Below are 18,068 nucleotides of genomic sequence, written 5' to 3' on the forward strand. Positions count from 1 at the left end.
GTCTTAATGCGATTTAAAAATTGAGAATCAAAATCGTTCGTATGAAATCGCATGGGCCTGGAAGATATTTCCCGAATCGTATGAAGTGCTTGTTCCTGTTTATCCTTTGTTTTTCTTCTTCCGTATCTTCCCAACTATATATCTTCTCTCTCTCTCTCTCTCTCTCTTTCTTTATCTCTATCTCTCTCATGCTCTCTCTTTCCTTCGGCCTTACTTTCCTCCTATCCCACGGCCTCTCTCACTCCACACGACGAAGTAGAGTTGACGTCAAATGTTCGAAGAGAAAAGAGAAGAAAGAAGAGGGAGTGGCGAGTGGCAGGCAGTATAGATCTCAATGCTTCTTGGCAGAAAGCCCATTCCATCCTCTTTCGATCCCTTCTTCCCCTTTACCATCAAGTACTCGCTTCAGTCGGCCTTTCCTGTGCTGCAGAATCGAAGTAACGACGAACGCGCCACCCTTCCTGGATGTATCCATCCCTTCTACCCATGTCTAAGCAAACTCAACTTTGTAAATATATATGTATATTTATGTATACACATGTGTGCATATATGTAATAAAATTATACATATAACGTTATATAATATAGTTTTATATATATACATGTGATATGTATATATTTATATATGTGTGTGTGTATCAGTCCTGCATAATATATATATACATATATATTTATCAATAATATATATTATATAGATGTATGTGTGTATGTATATATATATAAAGGAGAGAGATGGGGTCGAACCAGAACGAATGCACCTTCTTATATCGATGCAGACGTTTTCGTAAAAAGGAGCTCCGATATTACGCCGCTCCCTACCTCTAAAATTTACTCTGTATTTCTTCCTCTGATTGTTCCGAAACATTTCTCACAGTAGAAATATATTGTAATAAAATTTTAATACCGTTTCAGTTGGTGTACATTTATGTAAATATTATACTATTCGCTAGAACTTTTTAACTCTCTTTCGTTATATTATTCTTAAATATCTTCACTATTCTTCATTATTCTTAAATATGAATTTACTAACTCTCTTTCTTTATATTATTTTTAAACATGTTCAGTCGTTTGTATATATCAACGAACGCCATATATGTAGATATTTCAAGAAGATTGAAAAAGAATTGACGATAAACGATATCTGTGTTGGTAATTTTTGACAATTTTTTAAAAAATATCGTAAAAGGAAAACTAGAGAGTCTAATTTGGCGACGAAAGCTTTGGGACAATGAGAATTCGTGTAAAATCCTGCTGATAATATAATTAGCATAAATCAGAGAGAAAAAAAAGAGAGACGTCTATTTCAACGCTGATAGTCGGCTGCTATTAACGTTATTGAAAATATTGTTAATACATTTGCATTCGTCGTTGCATTACATTTTTTTTCTCGCTCGTAATAGTCGCTGGTCGGTAATAAATTGCAACGAATCGTCAGTTTGATGAAAGTATTTAATATTTTATCATTGATCAGAAAATATTGCATCAATGCTTTCTCTCCTCTTTATATTCTTTCTTTTTTTTTTTCTTCCATCCATATACCAGCGATAACGGCGGTAACGTCGAAAAATGCATTACGATAATATGGATACAAGTAGACAATATTGTTTACTCTTTTTTCCTATTTCACTCGTCGATATCGCGCTGAGAAAATGTTGTTGCAAAAGCTTTAAATCGATTTATATAACTTTTATCACGTGGTTCAAATAACTATTATAATAGTCTTGCTATCAATAGTCTTTTAGAATTGATATCCTATAGAATTTTGCATTGAAATATTTCGTACGTATATGCGATATATGAAATGCACATTTACATTAATCTATATATATATATATATATATATATATATATATATATATATATATTTATTTGAATTGTAGAATTAATCTATTTTTATTTATACTATTAAAAAGTTTGCTCTATCAATAAATAAGTGAATCACGAAAGGCGAAACAATTTAGTTCTATTGTTACTTCGATGCACGCGTCAAATTGATAAAGTTTAAAGACTAATTCGAATCAAATCAAAGTTACAACGAGTCGTAGAAAGGGAAAAGGGCGGGGACAGGGGAATGAGGGTAAGTTTCGAAAGGTCTTCGACTCTCGAGGATGGAAGTGCACCAAGAAATATGCTAGGATTAAGTTTGATGTTAGAAACGCCAATGTTTCGACTAGCCATTTCGAAAATGGAAAGTCCCTGACGAAACAGAGAAATAGAAAGTTAAATCGTCTCGAGGATTCGAGTGAATGAAAGAAAGCTCTGAGATCAACCGAGAGAGGATTAACTTCGAGAAATGTACGATTGTTTTCTTGGAATATTCTAATGCAAACGGAGAAAACTTACCGAGTGGACGCAAATACGCAAAGTAATAATTTATGTGTATGTATATTCATCGTCAATCTTTCTTCTTTTTCTAACTCGAACGAAACCCAAAACGGTACCCATCTGAAAGATAAAAATCGTATCGAATACTTTGTAATATCCTTTTTGTTTCCTTCTCTTAAACTTTTTCGATTGCGATAGGGACTAGCCCTTCGTTTTGGATCGATTGTCTTTCATTTCTTTCCTTTTTTATTTATTTTCTGTTCTTTTCTTTTTTTTTTCTTTACGAGACAAAAACATATTTTTTAAAACGTCGAACGTGTAATCTTCCAGATAGCTTACTTCGATAAAACTATTCTTGAAGTAATTTTCGAGAAACCTTCGTTCCTTCTCGGCCTTCCTCTCTTTATTCCAATTTCGACTCCCTTTGGGAACGGATCCAAGCCTTCTTCGCGCGCCCTACATTTTCAGATTAAATTGTAGGCGACTAATGCGCTATAATTGCACCAAGACGGTCGGCCGAGCGTCGTTAGAGTTTGATCCGGCGAGAATAAGTCGCGAGAAAATCTTTGTCGTAGTGATTCACGCTGTTCTTAAATCTAGTTCATCATATTAAATACGAATGCCTTTCATGGAATATCTATATCTTCAAAAATATTTTAATTATATGCTCGAAGTAATCGATTTCCTGAGAATATTCTTTCTCTTCGGTAAATAATATTATTTGAAAACTTTGTATTGTACTTTTACTTATTTATTATATATATACATTATATATTATTATTTTATAGATATATATATATATATATATATATTGTTTATTCCAAACATACTTGCTATTAACCAATAGTTATCATTTATGAAATTAATGTATATAAATAAATAAATATATATATATTTAACCAATTTTATTAAACTTTATTTAATATAATACTGAAAAATATTAATTACAAATATTAAATTATTTAAAAATTTTTATTAAATATATATATTATATATAATATATATATAACATATATTTAATAAAGATTAATGTTTATATATATATGATTCATTTATTTAAAAAATAAACTCATAAATTTACTCCTCTTTAAAATTAACTTTCTTCCAGAAATACCTCCTCTTGATGTAATCGCCTACTTAAGATTGATCAACCTAATCTTTGTTTCTTTTTAGATGACTACCGCCTCTTCTCTTAACTTTGCACGTGCGATAACAAAGATTCGATCGCGCAGTACGCACTTCCCAGTCTCACATTTTATCCATACGATCTTCGAACATAAACACCTACGCACATGCATACATATATTTATTGATCTTTTACGTATATACATATATGTATATATAAATGAAATGTATATAGATATCTATTTAATTATTATACTTATATTTAGCTAAAGATAATTACGTTTTATACCTTTATTGTACGTACTGTGAAATGTCATAAAATCTTTAAAATAATTATTGATCTTCTTACAAATCATTGCAATTCGATAAAATACACGTTATATCGAAATAATTCCAATTGAATTCGATGATAAGAAACTGGAGAAAACAATATAGATAGAAGGATTGATTTAGATCATCGGTGTAATCCTGTTAACTCGCATGGAAAGTTTGTGATGTGTGAATTTTTAAAAAGTTTAACTAAAACTGTAAATTATTCAAAAAAAAAATTGATATTTCAAATTTACAAACCAAAAAAAGAAGACCTTGAAATTATCTACTAGATCGTTAGAATACTATTTATCGACTTTTCATTGCCAATCGAATCTCAAAATGCAATGAAAATTATTTACTTAAAAGTAAAATTGTTTTGACAAGCCCGATATAAAAAAAAAAATGTTATCATTAAAAAGCACCACTGAATTTCATCCAAGTTTTAAACAAAATTACCCTATTTAATTCCGATTTTGTATGAGTGTTCTTTCTTTTTTCTTTGTTATTACAGATTGATTAAAGAATTAAATATAGAATTTCTTTTTATTATTTTAAATTACTCAGTTCAAATATTTGACTGATGAATACAAAATTTTTTTATTCGATTCCGGCCAACCGACAGAAAAGGTTCTCTATCATTGGTATAGACCATCTCGTGGGGGATGAGGAAAGGGAGTTGGAGGGTAGTTGGGAATTTAGAAGAAAGGGGATTTGTAGAAAGAGCGATCGATTCAGGAAAAGGGTGGTACGGCAGAGATATAGCGAAACGTTCGCTGGATTTGTAGCCGTCGAACGGATCGGTTCAGCACGGTGCCCGAGATTAACCGTCTTGGTTACGAGCCAGCTAGCCTCTTGCTTTATTTCTGTGTCCCTCATAAACAGAAGACTCTTCTATACTTCTCTTCGTCATTCTTTTACAGTTACCCTTCTTGCATTTATTTTTATGTCAAAGTATCTTAACTATTACGAACTCCGTTACAAGACAGGTATTACGTATATTATCTTATATATATCTTTTTTTTAGTTGCATATCATTAGAGAAGAGCTTCTTTCGAGCCGTCTACATATTACAAAAAAAAAAAAATGGTGACTGTCGAGCACGATGCTCTCTATGGTATTTCTTAATATAATGTAATTCCGGGTAAGATTTCCCTGCGGGTGAGACGGCTCAGTCTCATATTTTCTAGATACGGTCCGTTTTTCAGATATTTTTAATAATTGGACTGACAATTTATTAGCAAGACTAATGAACAGTATTCTTTGTTTATTCTCTATTAAGAAATAGATAATTTGTTTGTAATATAGAAATTAAAAGCTATCAAAACATTTTTTGCTTCTTCTTTATACCATGATTTATTAACAATTTATCAAAGAAATAATAACGTTTTTTGAGTATAGTATACCAATATAAAATAATATTTATAGATTATGTTTGTATCCTTGCGATGTTTATATCCTCGTAAAACATTATTGAAAATATAAGTGAATCATTATTCTCTGATTTTAGATGACTCGATTTTTTTCGGAAGTAATTGGCCCATCATAAAATTATACATTGTTACGTCCTTACGATGTAAATCTGGCTGGTTACGCAGACGCTGGATTTTTATTCTTTGCATTAATCATTTTTAATAGCGGAAGTTTAATTCTGCACTTTCTTAAATGAAGAATAACAACCAGGGCAACGTGTGTCTCGTGCAACTGAAAAAGACACAAAGCAAAATAGAAAACCAGAAACTACCTTACTTAGTTGCTCGCAAGCAATTAATAAAAAGACTCCCGTGACAGACACGTCAGAAACAACGCTAAATAAAATTAATTCAATCCCCAGTACAATCATCAAGTGTAGTTTAACGAATTAGAAAATGTTGGATAGGTTTCAAGCGATAAAAGTAACAAACGTTGCTAAAAATTTAGATAAGCGTAAACGTAAATAGATTTTGAACGATTTATCTATAGATACAAATTTTTCCGATTTTTTAATACAAGAGTTTGAATGCACCTGCTTGAATGCATTACAGATGTAGATCGAAACAAGACCACTGGATTCAATATTTACGTAGGATGTTCAATATTTTTAGATTTATGTTAGTCTTTCTAAAGAAGTTTTGTTCGAGCAAATGAAATCATTTTTTTCCTGTTATATCTAAAATCTTTTTTATTTTCTTTTTTTATCCTGAAGGGGGAGTTATCTCATTTGAACAGTGAGATAGTCTTCTGCATAGCAAACTAACTAAATTTCTTTTCTTCCTTTCTTTTTTTTTTTTTTAAGAAAAATTTATGATTACTTTTTCGTTTTACCTTGATATCATAATTTTTATCTCCTCAAATAAATACGAAATATATATAAGAAAATATTTTTCTGCTTTGTATATCGATTAAATTTATTTATAACATATTGAAGTTCTAAAAAAAATGTAGGTCATCATCCCCGTCTTACCCTATATATTTATGATTTTAATAATATATATTTATGCAAAAGTAAATAAATAAATTATTTTTGTGATCAAGTTGCATTTTAACTAACTTTTAAATACTTATATATTTCTACTTATTTTTTTTTTTTTAATAATACAATAATTTATGCAATGGAATAATTATCTTCAGTACTATAAGAAACTAAATATTGCAAACTAATTTTTTGAATTTAAGACATTTCGAAAATAAGATATTTCATTGCATTTTTCTAATCTTTTATGATTAGATACATCATTTCATTAGAATTACTACCTCGGTATTGGGTCATAAATTAGGTTGCGTTATTTTTTTTTTGTTCTTTCATTTTCTCATCTTGTTTTAGCACAATATAGCTTCCTGAAATTATTATTAACACATGCGACGCGTTTAATAGCTTTGATCATCGTTACGGCGCAAATTTGATATTAATGAGTTGTCCCGTTTTCTAGAAACATGGCTCGAATCTGGCAAGTATATAACCGAAATTTACGATCGCTGATGTATTATATCGAACGATACGTAATTTTTAATTTTTAGAAATTTTAATAACGTTCAAATGAAAATACGAAACAAAAAGAATACTTTACCGACAATTGTTACGAATAATTTAAAAGTTTTCTGAATAATTTAGACACTTTCTCATAGCAATCAAAATTAGAAATTAATTTGAATTTAAAACTTTTATTATAGAATGAAAAATAAAAAATATATATATATATTTACAAAAACTTAATAAATAGTATTTAGTAATACGTTTATGCGATATGTAGCTGTTCAATTGATTTTTAAATTGGCAATTTAAAAATTAATTAAATATAAAATTAAGTATGCCAAATTAGGCATTTAATATCGAATTGTTATATCTGCTATTTGAAAAATTATTCCATTGCAATATTATAATGAATTAAAAAGTAATTGAGTGTTCTTTATTTAATCTGAATACAACTATGTTCCGATTTTTTATGTATATAGATTTTAATGTATAATTAAGTCTAAATGGAAATATTGATAATTGTAAAAAATGAAAATCCATACGACGTTTAAAATTAAAAACTTAGAAGTACAGAAAAATACACAATAGATAGATATAGATATAATATAATGATTAAAGTTGATTCATGATACTACAGACCCACAGAAAATTAGTTTTACTCATGACTTTGGAGCGAGCTAGTACAAAGTATTACATGAATTGAAAAACTAAGAACATTTAGTAAAAAGATCGAAGAGGCGTTCTTCATTTAAACTTAAGTAACTTTCAAGAGTTATTCATTCGCGTAAATGAAACAGATAATTCTTTATAATTAGACTTAGTAATATTCATGTTTTTTTTTTATACAACTTGAAAATCGATAAAAATCATATTATAATTACATATAAAAATAATTTAAAACTTTTTCCCTGAAATTAAAAAGTATTAAACAAAATGCATTAAAATATTCAAATTGCAAATAATTATAAACACATATAAAACAAAAACATCTTATCCTGATCTAATGAATAAATCAAAAATAAACATCATATTTACAAATAAATAGATCATTTATTTTGACAGTAGTATAAGTCCATTTTTTTTTTTTTTAATTAAATATCACATAATTCGTGATAATGTGATAATGTAGTGTAATCTTTTTATTTATATCTAGTTAATATTTAAAATCTTAAAAAATGCCAATGCTTCGTTCAATTTAAAATTGGTCAATAAAAGACATTGCGTAGCGATTGATTATGAAAATGGTGTAAGTTTTTCCATAGACGTATACAAAATATATTTTAAGTGATATTTAATTGTTCATAATTGAAATTAAATGATTTTTACAATCGACTAATTATGAAAATGGTAAGTCTATTTATAGCCCGTAAATATATATTATTTTATTTAAATTCGCCGAAAAGAAATTTATAAAGTCAAATTACATATTGATAAATTAGTAGAAACATTACCAGATTAAACATAATTAATTTATATTTTTCAATTGACTAATATGCTAAACTTTAATTTTTTCGAAACAACAAACAATTGATTTGTACCACTTTTGAAATAAACAGTCCAAATCTCCAAAAAAATTTACACTTGGTCGTTCTATACTCTTCTATCAATTAATTACAACCCATCACTTGTGTCGATTCGGACCTTTCGTCCACGACATGATTGAGTGATTGAAGGGATTTAAAAATTAATTCACTACTTAAGAAGTTCTGCGATAGCTCCAAAACACTCGTCCGCGATTTAGGTCGAAATTGAGGATGAATGATTTGTAGATGATTGACAATATGGTAGGTTGACATCGCTGTAGGTTGAAATCCTTTTCAATGATGCACTGACTCTAATTCGCGAAAGTGATTTTTTAACATACGGTCACTGAAGTTAATTCGCGAAACTCTACTGTCTTTTATAAATACAGTCTGTACGCCTGTGAAAAAAGCAAAAACCTTTGCGAACAAACACTGACTCTAACGACTGCATTGCACGCAGTCGATGCAAAAACACTTGTTGTTTAAATCGCGAAACACGAACGAACGAACGAACACTGCTTCTATTTCGTCGTATTTTTATTTTAACGAAACGAACACTCGATTGTATCAATGCTTCCCTCACGATTGCAATGACGTTCTGAAACAGAAAAGTTTAACGTTATAATATGATAATCGATATTATACTATTAAATAGTATACTATGCAAACGAATAAAATTTTTTAAATAATTCTAAACTAATAAAAACTATGACTTTTAAAACCTTTGGAGGGCTCCGCTTCGATCTCTATTCATAAAAGTCCAAAAGAACACTGATACGATAATAATCAAAGTCAGTGAAAAGTTTCTTTTTGAATACGTACCTACAAGAACCACGCATTTACATTTTAATCGTATTTAAATATTAATTTAATTATATTTTGCGTGTTTCGAGCTACGAAATGTTTTAATAAATCTACTATTGCTTAAATATTAGTTAGTTATATTCCATGCATGTATCGAATTATTTAAATAATTTTAAACTAATGAAAACTATGATTTATTTAAGCTTATCTATTTCGAAAGAGACTACTTCGATCTTTACTCGTCGAAATACAAAAGAAGATTCATTCAATAATAATCAAAGTCAATGAAAAGTTTGTTTTCGTTTACGTACACTAGCTACGACCCCGCATTCACATTGTAACTGTATTTATATATTACTTTAATTATATTTTGCGTGTTGCGAACTACGAAATGTTTTAATAAATCTACTATTGTTTAAATATTATTTAGTTATATTCTATGCACATATGAAATTATTTAAATAATTCTAAATTAATAGAAAGTATGATTTATTTAAGCTTACCGTTTGGAAAGAGACTGCTTCGATTTTTACTCGTTGAAATACAAAATAAGACTCATTCAATAATAATCAAAGTCAATGAAAAGTTTGTTTCCGTTTACGTACACTAGCTACGACCCCGCATTCACATTGTAACTGTATTTAAATATTACTTTAATTATATTTTGCGTGTTTCGAACTACGAAATGTTTTAATAAATCTACTATTGTTTAAATATTATTTAGTTACATTCTATGCACATATGAAATTATTTAAATAATTCTAAACTAATAGAAAGTATGATTTATTTAAGCTTACCGTTTGGAAAGAAACTGCTTCGATCTTTACTCGTCGAAATACAAAAGAAGATTCATTCAATAATAATCAAAATCAATGAAAAGATTGTTTCTGTTTACATACACGAGCTACGACCGCGCGTTCATATTTTAAAGTCAGTAGGATTAAGATTACGGGAGGCTTCGGATCTCACGGAGATATTCTTTTATCTTATATATATAGATATATATATATATATATATATAAAATAAAATATATGTATCTTTATATATATAATTTTTTATAATATAATTTATATGTATAGATGTAATATAATATATGTCATTAATATATTAACACAAAAACAATTATTTATAACAAAAGTATTAAGAGTTTGAAGCTGCCGAATTTAAAAGCGTCCCTCAAAATTGTTTTATATACTCCACTGTGGATTTTTCCTCGAAAAAGTTTTGGATTTTTCATTGGCGTCAAAGGATGCAGTCCCCCAGCCGAATCGGACATTGAATATAGTCGAACTGGTTACAATATTAACACCAAGAGAATGATCGATCGAACCACCAATCAGATTTTCTCCCGTTAGTGCGTTTTTTTCCCATTGAATATCGAGAGTTCACATTCAAAACGTTCAGGTTCGCTCCATCGACATTCGTTGTTTCATACTGCGAGAATCCAATTATGAATACGCGCGGACCTTCCAACCGCAGATATATAGATACTTGCATACATTCTCGAACTAGAGTAGACATAAAAGTAAAAAAATAATTCGATTCGAAATAGGACAATTCGACGATAAATTCTTTATTTATAATCATTTCGCTTTCAATTTTAGTTTTGCGTTTGAAAAGAAAATAAATAGGAAAAGAAAATTTTGCAACAAAGCTTCAACTTTTCTTTAAACTTGTATGAAATGTCGTCTGTATTTATATATTATTCGGAATGCTATGTTAATTATAATTAGAACACATAATTACAACCTTGTATATATAAGATTCTGTAGATTCAACATAAAATTATGCGTGTGTATTTAAAGTGGATAGTGTTAGTATAATATTAATACAAAGGAGATAATGTGCTAGTTTATTTTACATTCCCCTCTTTGTTTTAATAATTTTCTCCTTTGTTTAATAATTTCTGTAAAAGGGGAAATAATGTTTAAGTACGATCATAAAGAGTTTCTTATAATCTCAACGTGTAACGAAAGGTGTTACAAACAATTCAAAATTATTTGAGATATCAAACAATTTTTCTTAACGTTTCATAACGAAATGCGTGTGCTTGTAAATAAATATATCCATTATAATGTCTAAATTGTTGGATGGATTAATTTGAAATTTATAACGAAAGTCAAATTAAATGCTACAAAATTTCACGAGTAATTTTAATTCCAATTTGACTTTCGACTTAAAAACGACGGGCATTTAGAAAATTTTACGCGGAATAAATTATATTAAATAAAAATTGTGTAGGATTATTTAAAACGATGGAAATCATCGATGCGACCTACATCGAGCGTGCTTATTTCGTGTTTTATGTGAAAATATCGTTCAAATATATATTCTCGATGTTTAGGACGACTCCTTTTTTAAAAAATATGTATCATCTTTATGTTTGATAATTCAAAAATCTTACAAATATACGAATACGGATATACGAAAGAATTTTTATGTACTCGCGATACAAATATCAGTACGATCGAAGACTGGTTATCCTGTTTGTATTTTCTAGTCAACGATAGAATACGCAATATCGTTTATTTACACTCGATTTATTCTGGAGCAGCATGGTATCTCTGTTGATGTAAACATCAGACGTTTCTTCTGTATACACATTACAACTAAGCAAAAATTTAACTAGTTAGAATAACATCAACTTTTTTCCCTTTTTTCTATAATCAAAACCTATTATTAAAAGTAATATCTCAAATATTTTTATTTCTTGCGATTGATGGACCTATCAGGTACGAAGGAAAAATCGGAAAAAATGTCAATAAAGTGGGATTGAATAGATTTTGTTGAACGTTTGGAAACGAAACAACGTTCTGTTGAAAATCGAAATAATAAAACGAAGGTGAAATAAAAAAAAAATAGTAAGAAGAAAGGTATTGATACTTTTACATTCGAAAGGAAGCAATCTCTTAACTATAAGATTAAGGACGGTACAGCAGTAAGCGCTCTTTTAACGAGGTACTCATTTGACGGATCAAAGACTTTTCACGACATTTTAGCGAGGCTCAGCATCCTCGAGTACCATTTCGATGCTTAGACAAAGGAGGAAGCTCGATAAGAGGGAATACAAGTACGAACGAAGGAATTCGTCAAGAAACGCGTTCTCGTCTTGTATCGATTTTTGAGGTACTCTTGATATATATATATATATATATATATATATATATATATATATTTCTGTATGTCTTTCGCATCTCTTCTTATCCTCGTTCAACGAAGGTGCGCTATCTGTCGTTTCCCTGAGAAGTATCATTCTTCTTTACCACCTTGTTCAACCTAGAAGTCGATAATAAGCTTAGAACACCATTTGAAGCAGGTGCATGCTTATATGAAAATATACAGAGTATTAAAAAACGATCTCAGAACTACGAAGATCCATGATACCATATATTCTCTATAGAAAATGTATAATTAATGTAAATGGAAAAACTAACTTTGATGGAGTTATATAAGTATTATAATTTGGAGTTTCGATAATAACAATGACTTATTTCTATGTTACACAGCGTATAAATGTAGATTTATTACGATTTTATCTTAGCGTGCTTTTATTTTAATATTCATTTAACGATGTTTTTCATTAAGTGTTTTTCTTTTTTATTATTATTAATTATTATAATACATATAATATTAATTATTATAATACATTCGTGTCAGAAAAATTTATGCTCTCTCGAACATTCTTGGTATTGTCTATACAAACTTTTAATAATAATTGTTAGAAATATTGCGTGACATCAAGGATAGATATATAAACAAAAATTTTTAGATACAATCTTTAAACCAATCCAAAAGATTAATAACGAGAGATTAAAGAGGGTTGGCTGAAAAGGGTTAATCAACCCCGTAGCTAATCTGTTCTATCTATCTTTCAGCGAAAGTCTGATTTAAACGTGATCTTAAAATGATTACAAAATGAAAGGACATATAATCGCGTATCAAATGTATTTAAAACACGTTGGAAGAACGAATTTATTATAAATCATATACATTGTACATACATGTATATGTATATATATTGATTTTTTTACAATCCGATCGAAACAAGCTTATTCTGCTATATCAACAACATATTTCTTTTTTTTTCTTGTTTAATTTAACTTTTCAAATTTTTCAATATACATAGAAAGAATATAAAATAAATTTCATCGATCCATCATTCAATGATTTTACCAGCGAAAGAGCGTTCATCTTTTTTCGTGGCAAAGTAGAGAGAGAGAGAGAGAGAGAGAGAAATCGAGGTCAATAAAATCATCGATTATTCTACTTTGTCATCAGCCATTAACTCGACTTTCCTACTCTTTCACAAAAATTGACATTGTTCTATCGGTTATCAAAATAATCATTCACCCAAATAATTCCTTTTTTTTCTTTTTTTCCCAATGAAATAACTCATCGAAATTTTCGATATAATATACCGTAGATATACAAAATAAAAGGAATACGAATGGAATGAAAGATATAAAAAGAGGAAGAAAAATAAAAAAAAGCATTGTATCAACCATAACAAATGTTTGTTTATCCAATCGTATAGTCGTCATAAACAGCTAACGGGTTAACAATGATCCATGAGATATATCCCTCTTTGTGTTTTCGTTCATAGATACTCAACAAACTCAAAGGAGTAATCCACGTAGATGTTCTGTTCATGGCTGACTGTGGCCGATGAATGAAATCCAAGGTAGTCGACCTTATTTTGCGTCAGCCTCTCAACCCCTTCCCATCGTTCTCTAGCCATCCTCCCTCGCTCCATTCTCTCCCCTAGCACCAACAACCTCTTTCCCTCCCCTATTCCTTCGATTATTCCCCACTCCTTTTCGTTCTCCTCTTTCTCCACTAGTCCATATCCCTCACAGTGACTGTTCCCACACGGTCTACCGCACTGCTGACGTAACGCGCCCCTTTGACGTCACGAGCGAGGCGAACGTACCACCACCGTCGTTGTCGTTGAGGATAACGTCCTACCTCTTATCCATCCATTTCTTTATCTTCGATATATCCACTAATAAATTTTCTTTTCGATTTTCCAAGTCATCGATAACATCGTTTACTTTTTATAATTCTTTCATTTATTTTTCATATTGATCGAGAAGAAATTCTAATGGGTTTGTTTAAAGTCATAGATCAAAAATGTTCATCATCGATCGAACGACTGTATCAAGATCATACGGTTGATTCTTTTTTTTTCAGTCAATTGTACGAACGCGTTAAAGTATTCATTGAGATAAAAAAATATAAATTTTTCTGTACGAAGGCATGTTGAAATATGTGTAAAGGACACACATACAATCCGTTCGGAGAATTTTATTGAGTCTCTTTGAACGTTATATATATATATATATATATATATATATATGTGTTTACAAAATACCGGGAAAAGTAATTTTGCAAAATATTTTACCTATCATTGTATTGTTGCATCGCTATATATAAATTGTACAAAAATGTCACATTTGATCTCTTTCTCTCTCTCTCTCTCTTTCTTTTTCATACACACAAGTGCACGTACGTATACTCGTAGAGAAAAAAAAATACTGGAGAGTGATACAATTGCAAAAAATATTGGCAAATTTGTTCATATAATGTACACGACAACGGACACTGGGCCGGATCGATAATTTTAGTAACATTTCCATATATCTTCTGAATCATAAAAGATATTGGAGCGAAGTTTGAAATAAACGATCTTAAAAAATAAACTCTTTCTAATAATACCTATATGACATAACATATGTCATATTTATTTAGTTCGTTTGTTTATTTAGTTTTTCAGACCGTTTTGTAATTTATTTTTTTTTTCAAATAAATTTAAGAAAGGATACAATAAATAACTTTGGCTCTGCTATAGGATTTGTTGGACTTGTAAGCGGGATTTGTGCTAATATTGTACTTGGATATATGAAATCTCTGGCTAACCATTCCTCATTACGTTTAAGGAATTTAATCTCTGTATAGCGAGATTGGATTTCTGTTTTAATTTAGAAATAAATTTCTTTAAACTTGGTTTTAGTACAAATAAACTTCGCGGTGAAATATTGATTCTTATTTTTTCATATAAAAATAAATAGTCATTCGGGTCTTTGGACGAATTTCTTGTTGTTTGCAAAAAGCCTTCATTATCATTGACTAACTAAAATACGAATAATAAAAAATAATACAGAATACAGTTGATTACTAAAAAATACTCACTAAAACTTTTCAATGCGAAATGAAATATTATATAAATGAAGAAAAAAGAAAATTTTAATATAAACTTTACTTATAAAGTGAACATATATACATACATACATATACACACACACACATTAAATATAAATTAAATTAAATAAATATGATTTAAATTGAATAAAACGAAAGTAAGACTAAAGGCGATCTTTAAATTATATATAAAAAATATTTCAAAAAAAAATCTCATTTGCGTTTTTTGATAGTATTTTTTTTATTTATTTGCAGATAAAAAATAAAGAACTTAAACGAAGGATTATCTATACTTTAGCATAATCATCTCATTTTTTTTATTGTTAGTATATCGCAAAGTCAATAATAGATGGGAACGCACATATGTACGTGCTATATCGTACGTCACACTGGTAGCTTCGAATAGTAATAATCTCAGAACTAGGACATAGTATGAAGTGATTTTTACATAATTATGTAAAGAAGTTCAGTTGTGCGACGTTCGACTCGTAAAAGTCTATCGATCTTATGCTCAAGGTAGAATCTTTTATACGCAGAGCAATAAGCATTTTCGCTCTTGCGAAAATAGCAACTACTTGTTCAATGACGAGGACGACTCGAGGACGACAACAAGAAAAAGAAACTTTAAAAAATTGAAACTAAGATTTCCATCGGATTTACTTTTTATTGAAAATCTTGCGTCTTTTGTACGATCCGTTCATACTCCTTGGACGTTTCATAAATCCATCCGAAATCGATGCTACACTTGTTCGAGCGCTTACCACCTTCGTTATAATTCGCAATAATTTCTTCATACATTTGCATGAAAAAAAAACCGAATAAAAACAATCTCTGCAATAAATTTTTATTCTCACGCAAGTCTAACATTCTCATTTCTTCAAAATTTATCATATAACCAAACACTATGCAAAAAAAATCATCAATAATTTGCATTAACTCGAAATCATACTCGAATAAATTGCGAGAACGATAGAGTTAAAATAAAATACCAGAATGAAATTGAATAAATATTTGTTTCGTAATATTGATGAAAAAGAAATAACTTCAAAATTGTTTGATAAAGGAGAATAAAGAAATACGAAGGAACTGAAACTATAGAAATGAGATTCGTTCATGATTTTAATTTGCTATTACTTTTGAATACTCGTATTTAATTTAGAGGCCGACTCCAATGAAGTTTCGCTCGTTCATTGTTATCCTTCAACTTTCCTTCCATACTTCGTATCGTCTTCCTTTTTGGAAATCTGCCGTCCGTATAGTCGAAACTAGGCCCTTGTACTCTTTCACCAAATTCTAGAATACTATTCCAATTATAATTGGAAAACTGAACACGTTCAATCACTCAATTGGACTTTAAACACAAACTATTAAAACGTTAATTAATTAATCATACTTTCGCTCTTCAATGCTCAGATTCGGTTATATCTTTCTATACGATTATAAAAATATTTTATACTTCTTATTAACAATGATTTTTGTCACAACATGAATAAAAGATTAGCTTGAATATAAATACTATTCACAATATTTATTACAATATATATACATATATAATTATATAGTAATATTCTAGGATATTTTAAACGTAATACTCCAGACGAAATCTTTCAAAATAAAAAACTAATAAATAAATAAATAAATAAATAAATAAATAAATAAACGAATAAAAAACAAAAAAGCTATTAAAAACAGGGAATAAATTCGAGATAAACGAGTCGAATGAAGAAAATTCTCCACTTATGATCGATCTCGCGAAAGTATAGAATATTTCTTGAAAAAAAAAAAAAAGGAAAAAGAAAAAGAAAAAAGAAAGGTTATTGACAGATTATTGACAGGAAATTTTTTTTTATATTCTTACATAGGTGAGAAGCTGTGGATTGTCGTGGTAGACTCTCGGCCCCAGGAGTGGCCCGGGGGTGGTTACCCTGGGGACCTCGTCGGGGAAGAGATTGGACTGGAAGGAGGAAGTGGCTGAGGAAGCAAAAAAAGAAGAAGGAGAAGAAGAAAACGAGGAGTGGAGGAGGAGAGCGCTATGAACGCCAGCGTCAACATCGAGAGGAACTCCTGGCGGCTGCCTCCCGACGAGACCGTCCAGGTCGCTGATCCCCGATCGAAGTCAGCTCAGGTAAAAGAGGTAAATCGCTCCAGCAGTCCGCCGAGTGGTATCCCTTCGTTCGTCCCTCTACAAATGAAAATTCTCGAGGCCGGAATTTAGAAAAGTGATGCCTGCATACGAGTATATGTATATGTGTACATAGATAGTATACATATATGTGTATATCAGGTCTTAGAAAAGCATGCCAGTGATCGTCTTTACTTCGATACATGTCTTACCCTACTTTAAAACTTACGTGATTACACAATCGGTTACGATCTTTCATAGTGCAATATATATATATATGTGCGTGTATATATATATATATATATATATATATATATATATATATCGAACACTACACTTAACTTGTCGTCTTGAAATATTACGAATGTAATGACGTTAAAGGTTGTTAGGTCTTCTCAGAAATTACCAGATATGCATGTTGAAAAGATGTACTTACCTATATACTTATTCTTTGATGTTGCATCATGAAGCACGAGTAAACATAATTCCGTATCACAAACAGAAAGGTTAAAAAATTCTACTGTGTTAGCATAGTTTTAATCGTTGCTCGATGTCCGTCGAAATTATTCAACACCTTTTAATTTATCGACAAACGATCAACAAAGCCGGTTAACTGTTAAAAGCCGTATAACGTTGTAACGTTTACATCCTAGTTAATTACCTTTCTATGCTTGTAAAAGCAGGAATTTCTCGTAACGTTAAATACAA

The 18,068-nt window shown here is 29.7% G+C and overlaps 1 protein-coding gene across 4 annotated transcripts in view; it reads left to right on the top strand.

Annotated features, from left to right (window-relative positions):
- Nucleotides 1-18,068, top strand: part of LOC127062264 (inactive dipeptidyl peptidase 10) — a 90,582-nt gene that overhangs the window by 48,033 nt on the left and 24,481 nt on the right. For 3 of the 4 annotated variants that reach the window (XM_050990150.1, XM_050990149.1, XM_050990151.1), the window contains one exon: nucleotides 17,101-17,372. In XM_050990150.1, coding sequence (XP_050846107.1) covers nucleotides 17,271-17,372 — 102 coding nt within the window. In that variant the 5' untranslated portion in view covers nucleotides 17,101-17,270. The remainder of the gene's footprint in view (nucleotides 1-17,100; nucleotides 17,373-18,068) is intronic. The other variant, XM_050990152.1, reaches the window with a different exon arrangement.

Source organism: Vespula vulgaris, chromosome 3 (genome assembly GCF_905475345.1).
Source record: "Vespula vulgaris chromosome 3, iyVesVulg1.1, whole genome shotgun sequence".
NCBI classification, from domain to species: Eukaryota; Metazoa; Arthropoda; class Insecta; order Hymenoptera; family Vespidae; genus Vespula; species Vespula vulgaris.